The following is a 12,973-nucleotide window of genomic DNA, read 5'->3' on the forward strand; positions in this document are numbered from 1 at the left end:
TGGAAGAAGGGTCGAGAGGGGACGCGAGAGCGAGACGAAGCCACGAAGGGGACGGAGATAGCGCTACCACCGATGACGTGTAGCCTTCCCATTTGCTGCTATTTGGACCGTGGGTCCCTTGTGCCAGTGAGACATATGGTGTCATCGGTTTCACGGAGTCAAGGGCCCCACTCTTCTTCCCCCAAGCCTTTGCAGGCTCCTCCCCACCTCCATCATCGACGGGCACGTCTCCGTCCAGATCCAGGCAGCAGGCATCCTTCCACCGCAGCTCCCGCCTCTCTCGCAGCTCCTGCCGGCATCCTTGTCGCCCTCGTCCCCGCTTGATTGCAGCCGAGTGGAGATCCATCCGGACTTGTGTTGATTTCTTCTTCTCCTGCCGGTGAGGATGCCCTAGCTTTGCCTGGATTAATTGTTCCTTTTGTTCTGCAAAAACTCATGGCAAAACTCATCTTCTCTTCCTGTTAGACACCGAATCCAAATATTTTCGAAAAAAAACTCTCTCTCTTTTTTCCCATTATGAATGCAAAATTCAGTTTTCTTCCTGGATTGGAATCCACTTTTTGCGAATGGTGGAGTAGTGATACTGATACCGCCCTTTATTTTTCGAAAAGACAGAATTGGGAAACCCCCATGACCTCGTCCGCCACTGTGATCTTCGTAGCATCGTTTATTCGTATAGAAAACCTCCTGTAATTTGTGCTGCCTTCTGACGATACTGCTGTTGTTGCTGGTGATAATAATCCAGATGGCCGCTCCGAATGGCCCCGCTACTTCTCCGATGGTCACGTATCCGTTCTACCCCGCTGGGGCGTTTCCCCAGCAAGCCGGGGATGATCAGGCTCAGGGCCCGGGGATATATGCCATACAGCAGAATCAACTAGCAGCGGCAATGGGAATGGGGTGTTATGCTCCAACTACACTCGTACCACTCACTTACAAGATCCCAACGTAAGTTGTTACCTTCTGGTACTGAACAATCTGCTACATTTTCCAGTTTCTTGTGTAGTTACCTTCTGGTACTGAACAATCTGCTACATTTACCAGTTTCGTGTGTTCATATTTGAATTGGTGAGGCTGTTTGCATGCCATAGTGGTATTCATCATATTCTGTCCGCGCAAGTCATATGAGTTTATAGAATTCTGCTTTTGAAATTCTTGGACACTTCTATGTTGAAAACTTGAGATCCAAGTGCTATTTTCTCCAGTGTCCTGGGTCGAGGTTCATAAAAGCATGATCAGGAGCTGCAGTGCATAACCAGTGTTACTTCAAGAATGACAATATCCTTATATCTTCATTTGAATTATACATACCGGATAGGAAAATAGGATCTGTTTCAGGCTAGCAGTGGTCTTGGATATCCACAAAGCAGTGAATCAACTTTTGCTTGTGCAAATTTTCCCATGAATTCAATCACATACCGCTCTGTTCATCAAGTAACATTGATTACTTAATTCAATAACTTGACATGTAGAAAAATCTCTCTGTTGTAGCAATGTGAATGACCCCAGCCATCCCTCTTATCTATCTAGGGACTTTAACATGTAGAACAGGAGTAAGGCAGAATATATATTGATATTAACTTCAGTCCTAAAGTAATCTATAATTTTTTTTTATCATTGTGACAGTATGGACTTGACATTTGATATTAGTGACCAGTTAATACTTAGTACTCCCTCCGTTCCAAAATGTAGGCCGTTTTGGCTTTTCTAGATTCATAGTGTTTGCTATGCATCTAGATATAACATATGTTTAGGTACATAGCAAAATATGAATCTAGAAAAGTCAAAACGACCTACATTTTGGAACGGAGGGAGTAGTGACTAATTTGATTGAGAATACCACAAAAACAAATGCCTTTACATAATTTTCTCTCAGCAAAGTTTTATATGAACATTGCCTAAGTGCGTTTGATGCTCTAAGCTAGAATGAAACTACAGAGAATATGACAGACCTAGTTAGATTTGAGTATCTAAAGAAAACTTTTGTTGTTAGAATGATAGGGTCCATGTTAGAGTATATTAGGCAACTCCGGATATGGTTAGTTTAGGATTGATTGTAATCCCGGGATAACCTTCCTTATCTCTAGGAAAGGCTACTTGCCCTTCAAGCCATGTACTCATATATATACCGCACAAGGGGCTCAATGCAATACATCGACCACATTATACACATCCTACTTTCTTACAGTCCATGTAGTTTTCTACTATGTTCTTGCCTTCTTCATGTTGATTTGAGTATTTGACCGTCAGGGGGTACTTAGGATCAGTGCAAAGTATTATTAATTTATGGCCCTTCCAATTGCTTGCTTATTTCTGGTCTTTTGTGCTTGAAGGGAAAGTGTCGGTGCTCCGGCTGGTGAAGAGAATGTACAGAATGCTGGGCAGCAAAATGGACCTCAAAGACAAGTTGTTGTGAGGAGGTTTCACTTCGCTTTTCAGCTTGACTTGGCCCTGATCATCAAACTAGCAGCAGTGGTCTTTCTGTTTAGCCAAGAAGGCTCAAAACAAAGGCTGTTTCTTCTCATACTGTTTGCCTCATTGATTTACTTGTGAGTACTCATTTCTCCTTCAAAATACTTTATGCTTTTGCACAGTTTGCTCTTTATTCCTTGTATGGCCTATATCGTGCTGCTAGGTAATTTCGTGGTTCCGTGTCCTGCAGATATCAAACTGGAGCAATTACACCATTTGTAAGATGGCTTCAGCGAGCAGGAGGTGTGGCCGCTCGTCCACCACAGGCTCCTGCTCGGGTGGAGAATCGTGCTCCTCTACCTGCCCAGAATGATGGCAATGGCCAACCCAATGGTAGTTTCCACATACTTCTCTCTGTATTGTCTGTGTGCTATGCATGAATGTTCAGAATATTGCAACACCAAATTCACTTTTTAGTTATATCAATATTGTAACCTTCCTTTTCACTACTATCTGCTCTTCGATGGGAGGTTCATGCAAAAAACGGTAGCAATTGCATCAGAAAAAAATTGTAATGGGCCACAGTGAGCACCAATGAATGATGCAGATGACCAGATGTTAAAGCTGTCTAATGTTTATCATGTTGATTTCTGTTTTGACGGAATGGCGTTTCATGTTTTAGCGATCAGTTTATATAGCTTTTCATTTGTTAACAAGCACCAACAATAAATCATATTTCTTGTTGTCAAGGAAATGTTGATGCATAACTACTCTATTTCTAATCGCTTTTGCTTTCGGGGAAATTGCAGATCCTGCAAACCCTGATCAAGCTGCAGAGAATCAGGAACCAGGGGCTGCAGATGGTAATGAGAACCCACAAGGAGCGGAGGGAGAAGGCAACCAGCGCAATTGGCTTGGAGGCATATTGAAAGAGGTCCAGCTGGTTGTTGTTGGATTTGTTGCATCGCTTCTCCCTGGTTTTCAGCACAATGATTAGGCCTCATCTCGTCACTTTGGAATAAGTTATTGGCAGTGATATAGTTATTGTGACATAGGGAGAAAAGAAACAATTATATTAAGCGGCTCAAAAACTTCTGTTAAAATGTTTATACATCAATGTGCGGTTGTTAATGTTGTTTTGTCTCATTTGCTTATGTTCTCGTTGGTGGTACATTTGTTGTATAACTTGAACCTATCTTTGGATACTGGCAGTTCAATGTAAAGAGTAGCCTGACGCCCTATCAGAGAAACAGACTATTATTTGTGCTGCAGAAACATGGGATGCTTGCACCCAAGCACAGTAAGTTTCCGCTGTAAACTATCAGAAACATGAAGGATGCAAGAGAATCTTCAGGGCTGAAACCTTGGATTTATGGCATGTGAATAACATCCAGGGGGCAGAGATGCTCGCTCCCTTTCTTCTAACAGAAAACTAGCAAATAATTCATGTTAGAGTGAAATAAAGCCATTGTTACATTCAGCACCAAGACAGGATTTTCTGTGTTTTGTTCCCTTGTTTTGAATTTATAACACCACACATTGGTAAGAGATGTCTGTTCTTTATGCTCATTCGCTATGTTCACAATAGAAGAGGAACTAAATCCAATGACATGGTTGATCTCGATGTTAGCTGTTCCCGTCCGCCATTCCCTTCTAAGGGTGTGTGTGCTATTCTTTTTGCAAAACTTCAGTTACAGATGGCATATGTTCCTTGGTAAGGCTGCACGAGGCCTTTCTTGCTTACAACTTAAAGCATGTAGCAACCAGTAAATAACCTAGCAAATTTTCATCTTGTCTGTACCGTCCATGCTGCACTAGAAACTGATAGATCAGTCAAAGAACATACTAGGTAAATCATTTTGGAGAATTTGGGGTTCTGTATATGAATAAAAATACAATTATGAATCCTTGAACACTACACCTGCAAATTTATGCATGCAGTCTTCCATTCCCAGGTCCATCTGTTCAAATAGCAGTGGATGATGATGAGATGAGAACACATTAGCTTAATGGTGATACTTCTGTCCTTTTATTATAGTCCATGCCCTGCAAATTAATATAATACCTAATGAATGACCAGTCATATTCAATAGCAAGTAATTACTGATAGGTTTGCATTGCTGTTCAGTATCCAGAACGAAAGCCTGTGTTGCATGGTTTTTAAATGGCAGTGCTACATTGTGCCTATCTCACACCATACGGGAGTTTGCTCAACACTCAACAGAAACTATGTTCAAGTGCAGAAATGGCATCAGACAGGCTAATTGCTTACCTGTAAAGCTGCTCCATTAGAACAATTAAAGCAACTTGGTGATTCAAAACTAATGAGGACAACCTAATGGTTGCATCTGCACGCTCTCGCACTTGTACCCCAAGACCATATGGTCCACCAATACAAAATGTAAGCCTTGATGATCCCTATAAGATACGGGAAACATTTATTGATGCCTGATAGAAATTTCCAGCAGTTTGAGAAGATGAGATCACAGAAATTTCAATCGCAACAATTGATGATTAAAGAATAGCTCAGTTATGATGAACAAAGTGGCAGAGCCACAAAACATACTGTGTTGCCAGCATCCCCAATCAGATCAGCTATCTGCTCAGATATGACATCCTTCCCGTTTTCATCCAACACAACCACCTAACCATATACACTAACATCAGACACTGAACAAAGCCATATGAATGTAGGGGACTAGGGGAGAAGGGAAAATTTACAACAGCACAAAAATGAGCTAAGGATAAAAAAGCAGTGAAACATACAAAATCTTCAGGTTTGAGTTGCTGCATCATAGCTGTGTCTTCTGCCTCTACTTGAACCTTAATATCACTGAAGAAAGCTTCAAAGGTCAGTACATACATCATAAGTGGGTATTATTTTTGTCTGTATGATCAGCTTCAGCTATGTTATGTGTAACATTACTTGTCAAAAACCAGCCTACTAATTTCAGGAACAACCATACCATACAAAAACACAGTATGCTATATGCGCATGCCACACAAATTCATAATTACCAACTACTGTCGTACAAAGTCAGGATCACATGACGATGTCTACCTTGTAAGTTTTGGATTGGACCTGATAAGGGTGTCTTCAAAATCGCAGTAGTATCCGAGCTTCTCTTTGAATTCTTCAACGAGAAGCTGTGTCCCTCGAGACCTCTTCTTTCCAACCGTTAACAAACGCATAGGCACTGCCCTCTGCAAACATGGACATACAGACAGAAAAAATCAAAATCACAAGTTTGATCAAATTCATTTGGCCATTATAAGGCTACATGAATTAGAACTGAAGCTCAAGCTCTTCACTTCACAAGACATCTTTCAGCAAGATTTCACCTTATTCCGTAAAATGCAGACTACATTTTCTTTTAAGGAGAATTGGATCAAATGAATGGATGTAGCTAGAAAAGGTCAATGCTTGCACTCCTTACCACAGATTGTCCCGAGTATTTGGATCTCCTGCCTGCATCCCAAGGAAAAGTAGGACTCAACAATAAAAATCAGAATCCTCGGCGAGTTAGAAGGTAATCGAGACCTGAACAGTAGTGGAGGCAAACTATACATATATAATTTAGAGAAAAGAAAATACTAAGAGATAAGTACTCGAGAAGCAGCAAGAAGAAATGAAGGCACACCAAGACGGCGAGTGATCCGAAATCTTACCAAGAGGAGATGGGGCGGGCGCACCACGGTCCTTGCTTAGGGAGTAATGGGCCCCACATATGCATCGGAACGGAGAGATGGCCATGGCGCAGAGAGAGGGAAGTAGGGGGAGACTGGGAGAGGCTCGCGAAGTCGCGGCGTCCCGGCCTGTCTCAGCGGCGCGGCAGAAGAGCAGCCTATCCGCAAAGGCGCGTTGTACGCTGGAGAGGCGTCTTTCATTTGGTTAAGGTCACGCCACAGACGGCGTTACTATAGGTGGAAAACGTATATTTGTAAAATGGCTTCAGAGGCTGCGAATGAGACCTTCCATCCAACCTTGTACACGAGCTGACGTTTCCTGCAAAAACACGTACTGTCTTCAATTGATAGAGCACGTTGATTTGGTTCCTCATGCTGGTGTATCCGAATCTGAACTTAAAGCTGCCCACCCCTACCCAACTATCAGAAGGATACACAAAAAATTCAAGTTCCAAATAAATCGCTTAGTTGACAAAACGCCATCTTACAAGTTAAAACACTAATGAATGCTACATGCATCTTCGGTTGTCCACTTGTCGTCCAAAACGACCAGACAACGTTCTTCAGGTTACAATATGCAGGAAAACTGCTACCCAAATTGGATTCTGAATTTTACATGTGAAATCCTGAATACAATATTGTACAGACGACCACATCAGTGCCATCCCTTGTGCTTGAGGTCTCGAGCACACCCCAGTGCACACATGTCGTTCTATCCTCGTCTGAGGAACACGAACAGCGAGCCTCTAGACCCTTTGCCGAGCCTGATCTTCTCGTCGACATAAGTGATCTCCAGCTTGACCTCGCTGTCCCCGCCATATTGGAACCCCAAGGAGCCTACCTTCAACTCTGGGGCCTCAAAGATGACCTGAATCCACTTACTGTCCAATACATTCAGCTTACCTGCATGACCGACATTGAAGAACATTACATGAGAAAATTAAATTACAAACTTCCTAGAAATTGATGCACTGTCCGCAAATCAAAACAGAATGGCTTGATTAAAAAATACTGTCAGTTTACCTTTCAACGATACTGCACCCTCGAGACCAAAGACGGAGAATGACACCTTGTTCCTGACAACATCAGGGGCTTCCACCACCTGGATCATCTCATCAGTTTTGAATATCAGACGGCCAAGAGGCGTCCGGTATAGCCCTCCTGGAGACGTTGGCACCGAGCAATACACAACCTCCCATTCTGGTCAATTAGGTGAATTGTGTGAAAACCAGTTAGGAAGATGGCACGGAGGCATGGATACGCTGCAATAATATGAAATGCAAAATGTAGCACATGCATGGATAATTAGCTTATGCTGCATTGCTGCAACCTGAAAGCTTCACCTATGGTTCGTTCCGAGATTTGTTTTTAACAGTGTGTTAGTGTCTGACAGTGGCACGGCACCAGATGGAAATATGACTGATTTGGGCACACAAAGCATTTGATTTTTACCTCCAAATATAAGTGGGGACTTGACGGGCTCCTCTATGCAGTACTTCCCCAGCTGCAGTGCCACATCAGCCACTTGCTGGTGCCCATCTTTAGGCAGCAACACTCCTCGGTCAGTTCCTTTCACCTGTTGGTATGAAGTGAAGAAAACGCATTTCCTGTTTAGTTCCCAAAAAATGTTCTACAATACCCATCACATCGAATGTTCGGACACATGCATAAAACATTAAATGCAGTTAAAAAATAACTAATTATACAATCTAACTGATTAGCACGAGATGAATCTTTTAAGCTTAATTAATTCATAATTGGACATTATTTATCAAGTAACAACGAGATGTGCTATAGTACCAAAACCAATAACTTTTCACCAACTAAACAAAGCTGCAAACTTGCAACTACACGACTCCGAGGCTCCGAAGAAATCGAAAACTCTGTTCGCTGCATTCAGCCAACAATGTTTTCCTCTCACACCAAACCAGCACCAGACAGCAGGCACCAATCAGCCAGCAGTACTTTTCTCTCACAACAAACCAGCACCAGCCACTGGCCACAGCACAGCGAATAGAGTAAAAGTTTCAGAAGCGAACTAACTAAATTGCTACTGGCAGTTTCTTGGCCTATATGTATGAATGCTATGCGAGCTGCAAGATTGCAGAAGCAAATCAAGAACCATGAATCTGGAAATGGTGCAAGAAGCAAGAAATCAACTAGCATCAGTGGTACCTTGGAGAGGATGGAGTCGACGAGCTCTGGGGGCGCCCGGACACTGGGGGCAGCGGCGAGGGAGCACCGGACGGACGGGAGCCGCCGGCGGAACGGCCGGTGGAGAGGAGCAAGTGGGGGAGTGGCGGAGGAGAGGCGGAGGACGGGGGAGGCGGCCGCAGCGGAAGCGGACATGTTTCTCCTGTGTGTTTCGTGTGGTGATAGCTGGACCTCGTCCCTCTCTCCTATTTCTAATTTTCTTTTTTATAAAAAATCCTGTGAGGTTGTCCCTTATCCCTTTTTGTGCCGGAGCAACAACAGTTAAATTATTTCATAATTTTTTAGTTTGCAAGACACAATATTTCTCACCTAAGTGAACAATGACAACAAAAAAATCCTCTGACGTCCATTATTCCAGTCTATTTGCTGTTTCCACCGGTAATTTTACACGGCTGAAAAGCGCAACGCCACAAGGCCACATCCGAGAAAGCTGCAGTCAGCCACTCTAAATTGAGAACTCCACGACATAGGTAATCTAGCTGTGGTTTGGCAGTTGGAACTGACAAAAAAATAGAACCAAGCTGACAGCTTATGAATAATCACGATCTCAGATTCTCATCCAATGGCTTTTCCTGCCACAATAAGCTCGATACACATGGCAAAAAATTGCAGCTAAAAATCAGGAGAAACTATGAAAAAGCAACTAGAGCCTAAATGTGTGGTAATGGCTTTTCCTGGTAAATCTGAAGCCACCCTGTTTCTGCAGCGAAAGCCTTATCCTCCACTATTGCTATGCCCAGCTACTGTTAATTAATCTGCTATTCTGCTGTTCTCCAATGTACAAAGAATTCTATAATGTTGTATACCCTATAACCTCCGTGTCCTGGAAGCTCAAATAAATGTATAATTCGAGAACAATGTCATGAGGTTGTTTATGGACTCGGGGTAGAACTTTCTCGCAAACAGGTAGCATGGTCTCTTTGCTCCGTTCCACAGGCAAGGGTTCTCTGTGACCACTTTCTGCAAAGCAACGAGAAAACATTTAAGTGCACTTGTGGATTTTATCCATCATTGTAGAGAAACAGGGGAAGAAAGAAGGTACCTGGCTATCACTAGTGACATGATAGCTCATGTCAATGGACTGCAGCAAGATTAAAAAAAAAGTTCGAATGTTAGAAAAGGACGCTATGGCCAATGAACCACCTGGAAAATAAACATAAGATGAGCACACAAACACATACAGTTATATTTTTCAGAAGCTCGAAAGTGACATCCTTTGCCCGGTAAGCTTTCGGATGCCATTTTCCTTCAGACCAGTCAACATGGGTTACAGACCAATTAGCAATTCCATCTGGGCCCATCATCTGGTTGCCTCAAAAGCAAATTTGCAATATCAGTAGTGCTGCAGCGGGCATTACTGATGACAAATAAATTTCAGTATTTGAAAGATCATTGTGTACTCACATGGAATAATGTTGGCAAATAATGCTCATCAGCATAGCAGTTGCGACCGTCTTCCATCCCAGGCTGTAAACGGAATAAGAAATATGTTAACATTGATACCTATACGTACTATGTAGCAGAGAATAATTGCCAGGGTCTAACAGGGTAAAACAAAGAAAAAAGGTGCACTATATCCATCATCTGTAACTTGTAAATTAGTTTTTGTAAAAACAAACTAGAGTGGAATAAGGCCAAAGCTGTACTGTGTGGCTTAGTTGAGATATAAAGATATTCCTTCGTACAACTGTACTAAAGGCCATTAACAACTGTAATCTCAAGGAAACAGATAATTCAATATCATCCAGTGACAGATATAAGGGTACCACATCCTGAAGTTTGAGAAAACTAAAAAACATATATGTCGATTTGATCCTATACCACGCAAAGAAAATAGTAATGAACTACAGCATCTTACCCTGCAATGAATCTTGAACTTAGTATAGTAAAGACTGTCGGCAACAATCATCAACGCATGCTGGCGCTTGACTGAGAACCACTGAAATGGTAATTACAAGTCGAAAGACACCATTCAATTAGAATATCTGTTGGTATATAAAAATATAAGCAAACATTCTGCACAATAAGAGAACTGTAAGTTTACCTGTGAACCCTTCCTGAAGTCTGCCTCTGTAACCTCAGGTAACATATTCTGTGAATACCTAAAATTTCCATGTGGCCCAGGATCATAAAAGCTGACCAACAAATAAAAGATAATGTAAGTTGAAAGTATATTAATGATATTACTGAGTCAATAAAAATGTATGAAAATAGTGAAGCAAGAAATTCAATGCAGAGATCAACTGTCATACAATGTAAAAATAGTTTAAGAGTGAACTCCAATAATAGTTAGATATGAATTCGAGATATAAACTTACCAGTCAATAAAGCTGAGATTTGTCCCCATCAGGTAGTCATACACATAGTCAAAATTGTGCAAAGGTACACAGCTGTAAACACACACAAGAGTTGAGATCTGAAAGAATAAATTATGAAATAACAAGGATGAAGGCAAACCATAATACCTGTCAGATAGCAACACAAAATGCTGATTGTCAATGTCTTGTAAAGCATTTGCCAACAACCTCCTCTCAGCGTCAACCATAGAAATTTTACCCCAGGTTACCTGCAATGACAATATGACCATTCCACTTATCATTTAACATGGGCCAGATAAGTTCTACACAATAAGTATCAATTTACAGAGCATAAGAAAAAAAGATTGCCAATAGCATAATGCTATTTATGTGGAACTAAAGTACAAAATCATTACCTTTTCACTGTGTATCTCTCGACCAATAAATATGGGACTGACATGTTCTGGCTTCTCCCTTGAGGCGTGCACATATATGGTATACCTTCCATCATGGCCCTGCAGAAATAACAGGAGGTCATGGAGAAACAAAGTTTGAGCAAAAGATGATGACACAGTGGGTTATGATATTCCTTAAAAGATTGATGGACTTTGGCAATACCCATATTGCACATTTAAATAAAATGCTCAGGAGGTAGCATTATTAACTATAAGTCTTCCAAATTGAATGAATGAAGTAATAATAAATTATCCTAAATAAAGTTCTTCATACAGCATCAAACAAAGAGTCACTTCAGGCTATAGTAGTTAAGCAATTCACGACTTCAAAGAATATCAGAGTAGAATCAAGACCAAACAACCATCTTGCTTATTGGCACGAATGATTGTGAATTTTTCAAATATTTACATCATTCTTGTAGAAGTACCAATTTTTATTACTGTATCAATGTGGTATAATATGCAAAGGCCAATATCAATTATCAAAGCTAATAATATGGCAAAGAAAACTGACAAAATGCATGAATCTATCAAGAGCATAGACAAGGGATATCCGGATATGTACCTCAAAGAATTTTTCCCATAATCTTTCAAATGGCAAAGTTCCTGGAGTCAAGAACATGAAAGCTATTTTCGAACTCTTAGATCGAACAGGAGGTGTTGTTAGTATTTGTCTGAAAACAACACGTGAGGCTCTTTCTTCATCAGTCAATTCCCTGGTAGGCTCTGCAGGAAGCCAGTCTCTCATAGGAGACTTGTAATGTGGAGGAGGATAGAGATATGCCCAGGCTACTGCAATGGCAATGAAAGCTGCAATGACAAGTATCCACACACGTCTTTTTGGAGAAGTTCTCTGGCGAGGAAGTGGAACGGCCTTCATATCCTTAATGCCCAACTGCCAAAATTGATGTAGCTTCATCTAATTAACATTCACAGTGAGGGCCTAACTCTCAGACTTCGCCAGAATTAGTGAAATGACCGGCAGATAATTTCCTTGGGCTTCTTCAAGTCTGCCTGCAAAAGTATAACAGTTCGATTGATCAAAATGACAGTAAGCTGCTCTGAAAATTGCCGACAAAAAGGTAAGGTGGGTGCCGTGGCCTGCTTAAGATTCGCTGGTTATAAAAGATATGTGAGATAATTGTCCACCGCGCAGGAATTCAGTTACAATACATATGTGGCACGAAGCCAAGCAGGGGCGGACCCAGCCATAGGACATGGGTGTACACCCGATAGTTCTTGCAAACGAAATCCAAGATAGCAGGTAATATATTGTAACTGGATTCGGATCCGAATACAAATAGTTTCGTTAGGGTTTGGGGTGCTCCGTCTCGCACAGCAGAAGGAAAGAGAAGGGGCGGGCACACCTGGAGGATGCACTCGTCGGCCGTCGCCGGCAAAGGGCTGGGCGAAGACAGGACAAATGGCGCCGCCGCCAGGGAAGAAGAGCAAGGGAGAGGAGAGAGTCCGAGAGAAGGGAAAGGTTGAAGAAACAGAGCGAGGAGCTGAACTTCAGGCCCTGAGCGGAAAGGTTCCAAGAAACAGAGGAGGGGATGAACTTGGATCACCTCTTATGGTCGTGCTCCTGCGTGAGCAAGTCGGGTCATTTTGATCATCTCTTATCTCATTTTTCTTCTAATATAAAAATTGACAATAAAATTCTTACCTTTCTCTCCAAAGGTTAAGTTTGATTTTTTTTTTTGGCACAGCGTATTTGGCATAATCTAAAGTTTAAATTTTAAAAACTATATTATCGTGGTTTTTTATTTCCCTTATTATTTACCAAAGTTTAGTTTGTTGTGTTACGATCGAACGTAATTATCAAGGTTGTTGGTTCTCGTACTAAATATATATTAGCATTCTCTTTGGTGGCGCATTTTAGTCCTATTTTACCTTGATTCAATTGGC

General features: G+C 41.6%; 4 protein-coding genes across 13 annotated transcripts; 1 reads left to right on the forward strand and 3 right to left on the reverse strand.

Annotated features, from left to right (window-relative positions):
• Positions 1–163: 163 nt before the first annotated feature.
• Positions 164–3,656, forward strand: LOC120641698. The gene is made up of 5 exons (XM_039917898.1): positions 164–379; positions 746–948; positions 2,334–2,549; positions 2,663–2,805; positions 3,222–3,656. Exons 2-5 carry the CDS (start codon positions 746–748, stop codon positions 3,407–3,409), a joined length of 750 nt encoding a protein of 249 aa, XP_039773832.1. The 5' UTR covers positions 164–379; the 3' UTR covers positions 3,410–3,656.
• LOC120641699 (putative RNA methyltransferase At5g10620) lies at positions 947–6,282 on the reverse strand. Of its 9 annotated transcripts, none has more exons than XM_039917905.1 (9): positions 6,082–6,281; positions 5,850–5,904; positions 5,474–5,616; positions 5,179–5,245; positions 4,979–5,056; positions 4,685–4,830; positions 4,334–4,458; positions 1,312–1,423; positions 947–1,209 (listed from the first exon to the last, which is right to left on the reverse strand). In XM_039917905.1, the coding sequence occupies exons 1-7, from the start codon at positions 6,144–6,146 to the stop codon at positions 4,419–4,421; spliced, it is 594 nt and encodes a 197-aa protein (XP_039773839.1). In that variant the 5' UTR covers positions 6,147–6,281; the 3' UTR covers positions 947–1,209; positions 1,312–1,423; positions 4,334–4,418. The 9 variants fall into 9 exon arrangements, with proteins under 9 accessions (XP_039773839.1, XP_039773840.1, XP_039773838.1 ...); XM_039917906.1 differs by having other exon boundaries at positions 947–1,242; XM_039917907.1 differs by lacking the exons at positions 947–1,209; positions 1,312–1,423 and adding exons at positions 3,835–4,148; positions 4,228–4,233.
• A 249-nt stretch (positions 6,283–6,531) lies between these two features.
• LOC120641702 (probable plastid-lipid-associated protein 8, chloroplastic) lies at positions 6,532–8,514 on the reverse strand. Its single transcript, XM_039917911.1, has 4 exons — positions 8,275–8,514; positions 7,552–7,675; positions 7,123–7,299; positions 6,532–7,002 (listed from the first exon to the last, which is right to left on the reverse strand). Exons 1-4 carry the CDS (start codon positions 8,446–8,448, stop codon positions 6,812–6,814), a joined length of 666 nt encoding a protein of 221 aa, XP_039773845.1. The 5' UTR covers positions 8,449–8,514; the 3' UTR covers positions 6,532–6,811.
• Positions 8,515–8,824: 310 nt separating this feature from the next.
• On the reverse strand, positions 8,825–12,642 carry LOC120641701 (glycosyltransferase BC10-like). 2 transcript variants are annotated; one of them, XM_039917910.1, is made up of 11 exons: positions 12,433–12,642; positions 11,631–12,079; positions 11,027–11,125; positions 10,779–10,879; positions 10,632–10,703; positions 10,358–10,448; positions 10,172–10,252; positions 9,718–9,780; positions 9,495–9,617; positions 9,356–9,394; positions 8,825–9,273 (listed from the first exon to the last, which is right to left on the reverse strand). In XM_039917910.1, exons 2-11 carry the CDS (start codon positions 11,982–11,984, stop codon positions 9,145–9,147), a joined length of 1,152 nt encoding a protein of 383 aa, XP_039773844.1. In that variant the 5' UTR covers positions 11,985–12,079; positions 12,433–12,642; the 3' UTR covers positions 8,825–9,144. The 2 variants fall into 2 exon arrangements, with proteins under 2 accessions (XP_039773844.1, XP_039773843.1); XM_039917909.1 differs by lacking the exon at positions 12,433–12,642 and adding an exon at positions 12,161–12,375.
• Between the last annotated feature and the right edge of the window lie 331 nt (positions 12,643–12,973).

The sequence above is a fragment of the Panicum virgatum genome, chromosome 7K (genome assembly GCF_016808335.1).
Source record: "Panicum virgatum strain AP13 chromosome 7K, P.virgatum_v5, whole genome shotgun sequence".
NCBI lineage: Eukaryota > Viridiplantae > Streptophyta > Magnoliopsida > Poales > Poaceae > Panicum > Panicum virgatum.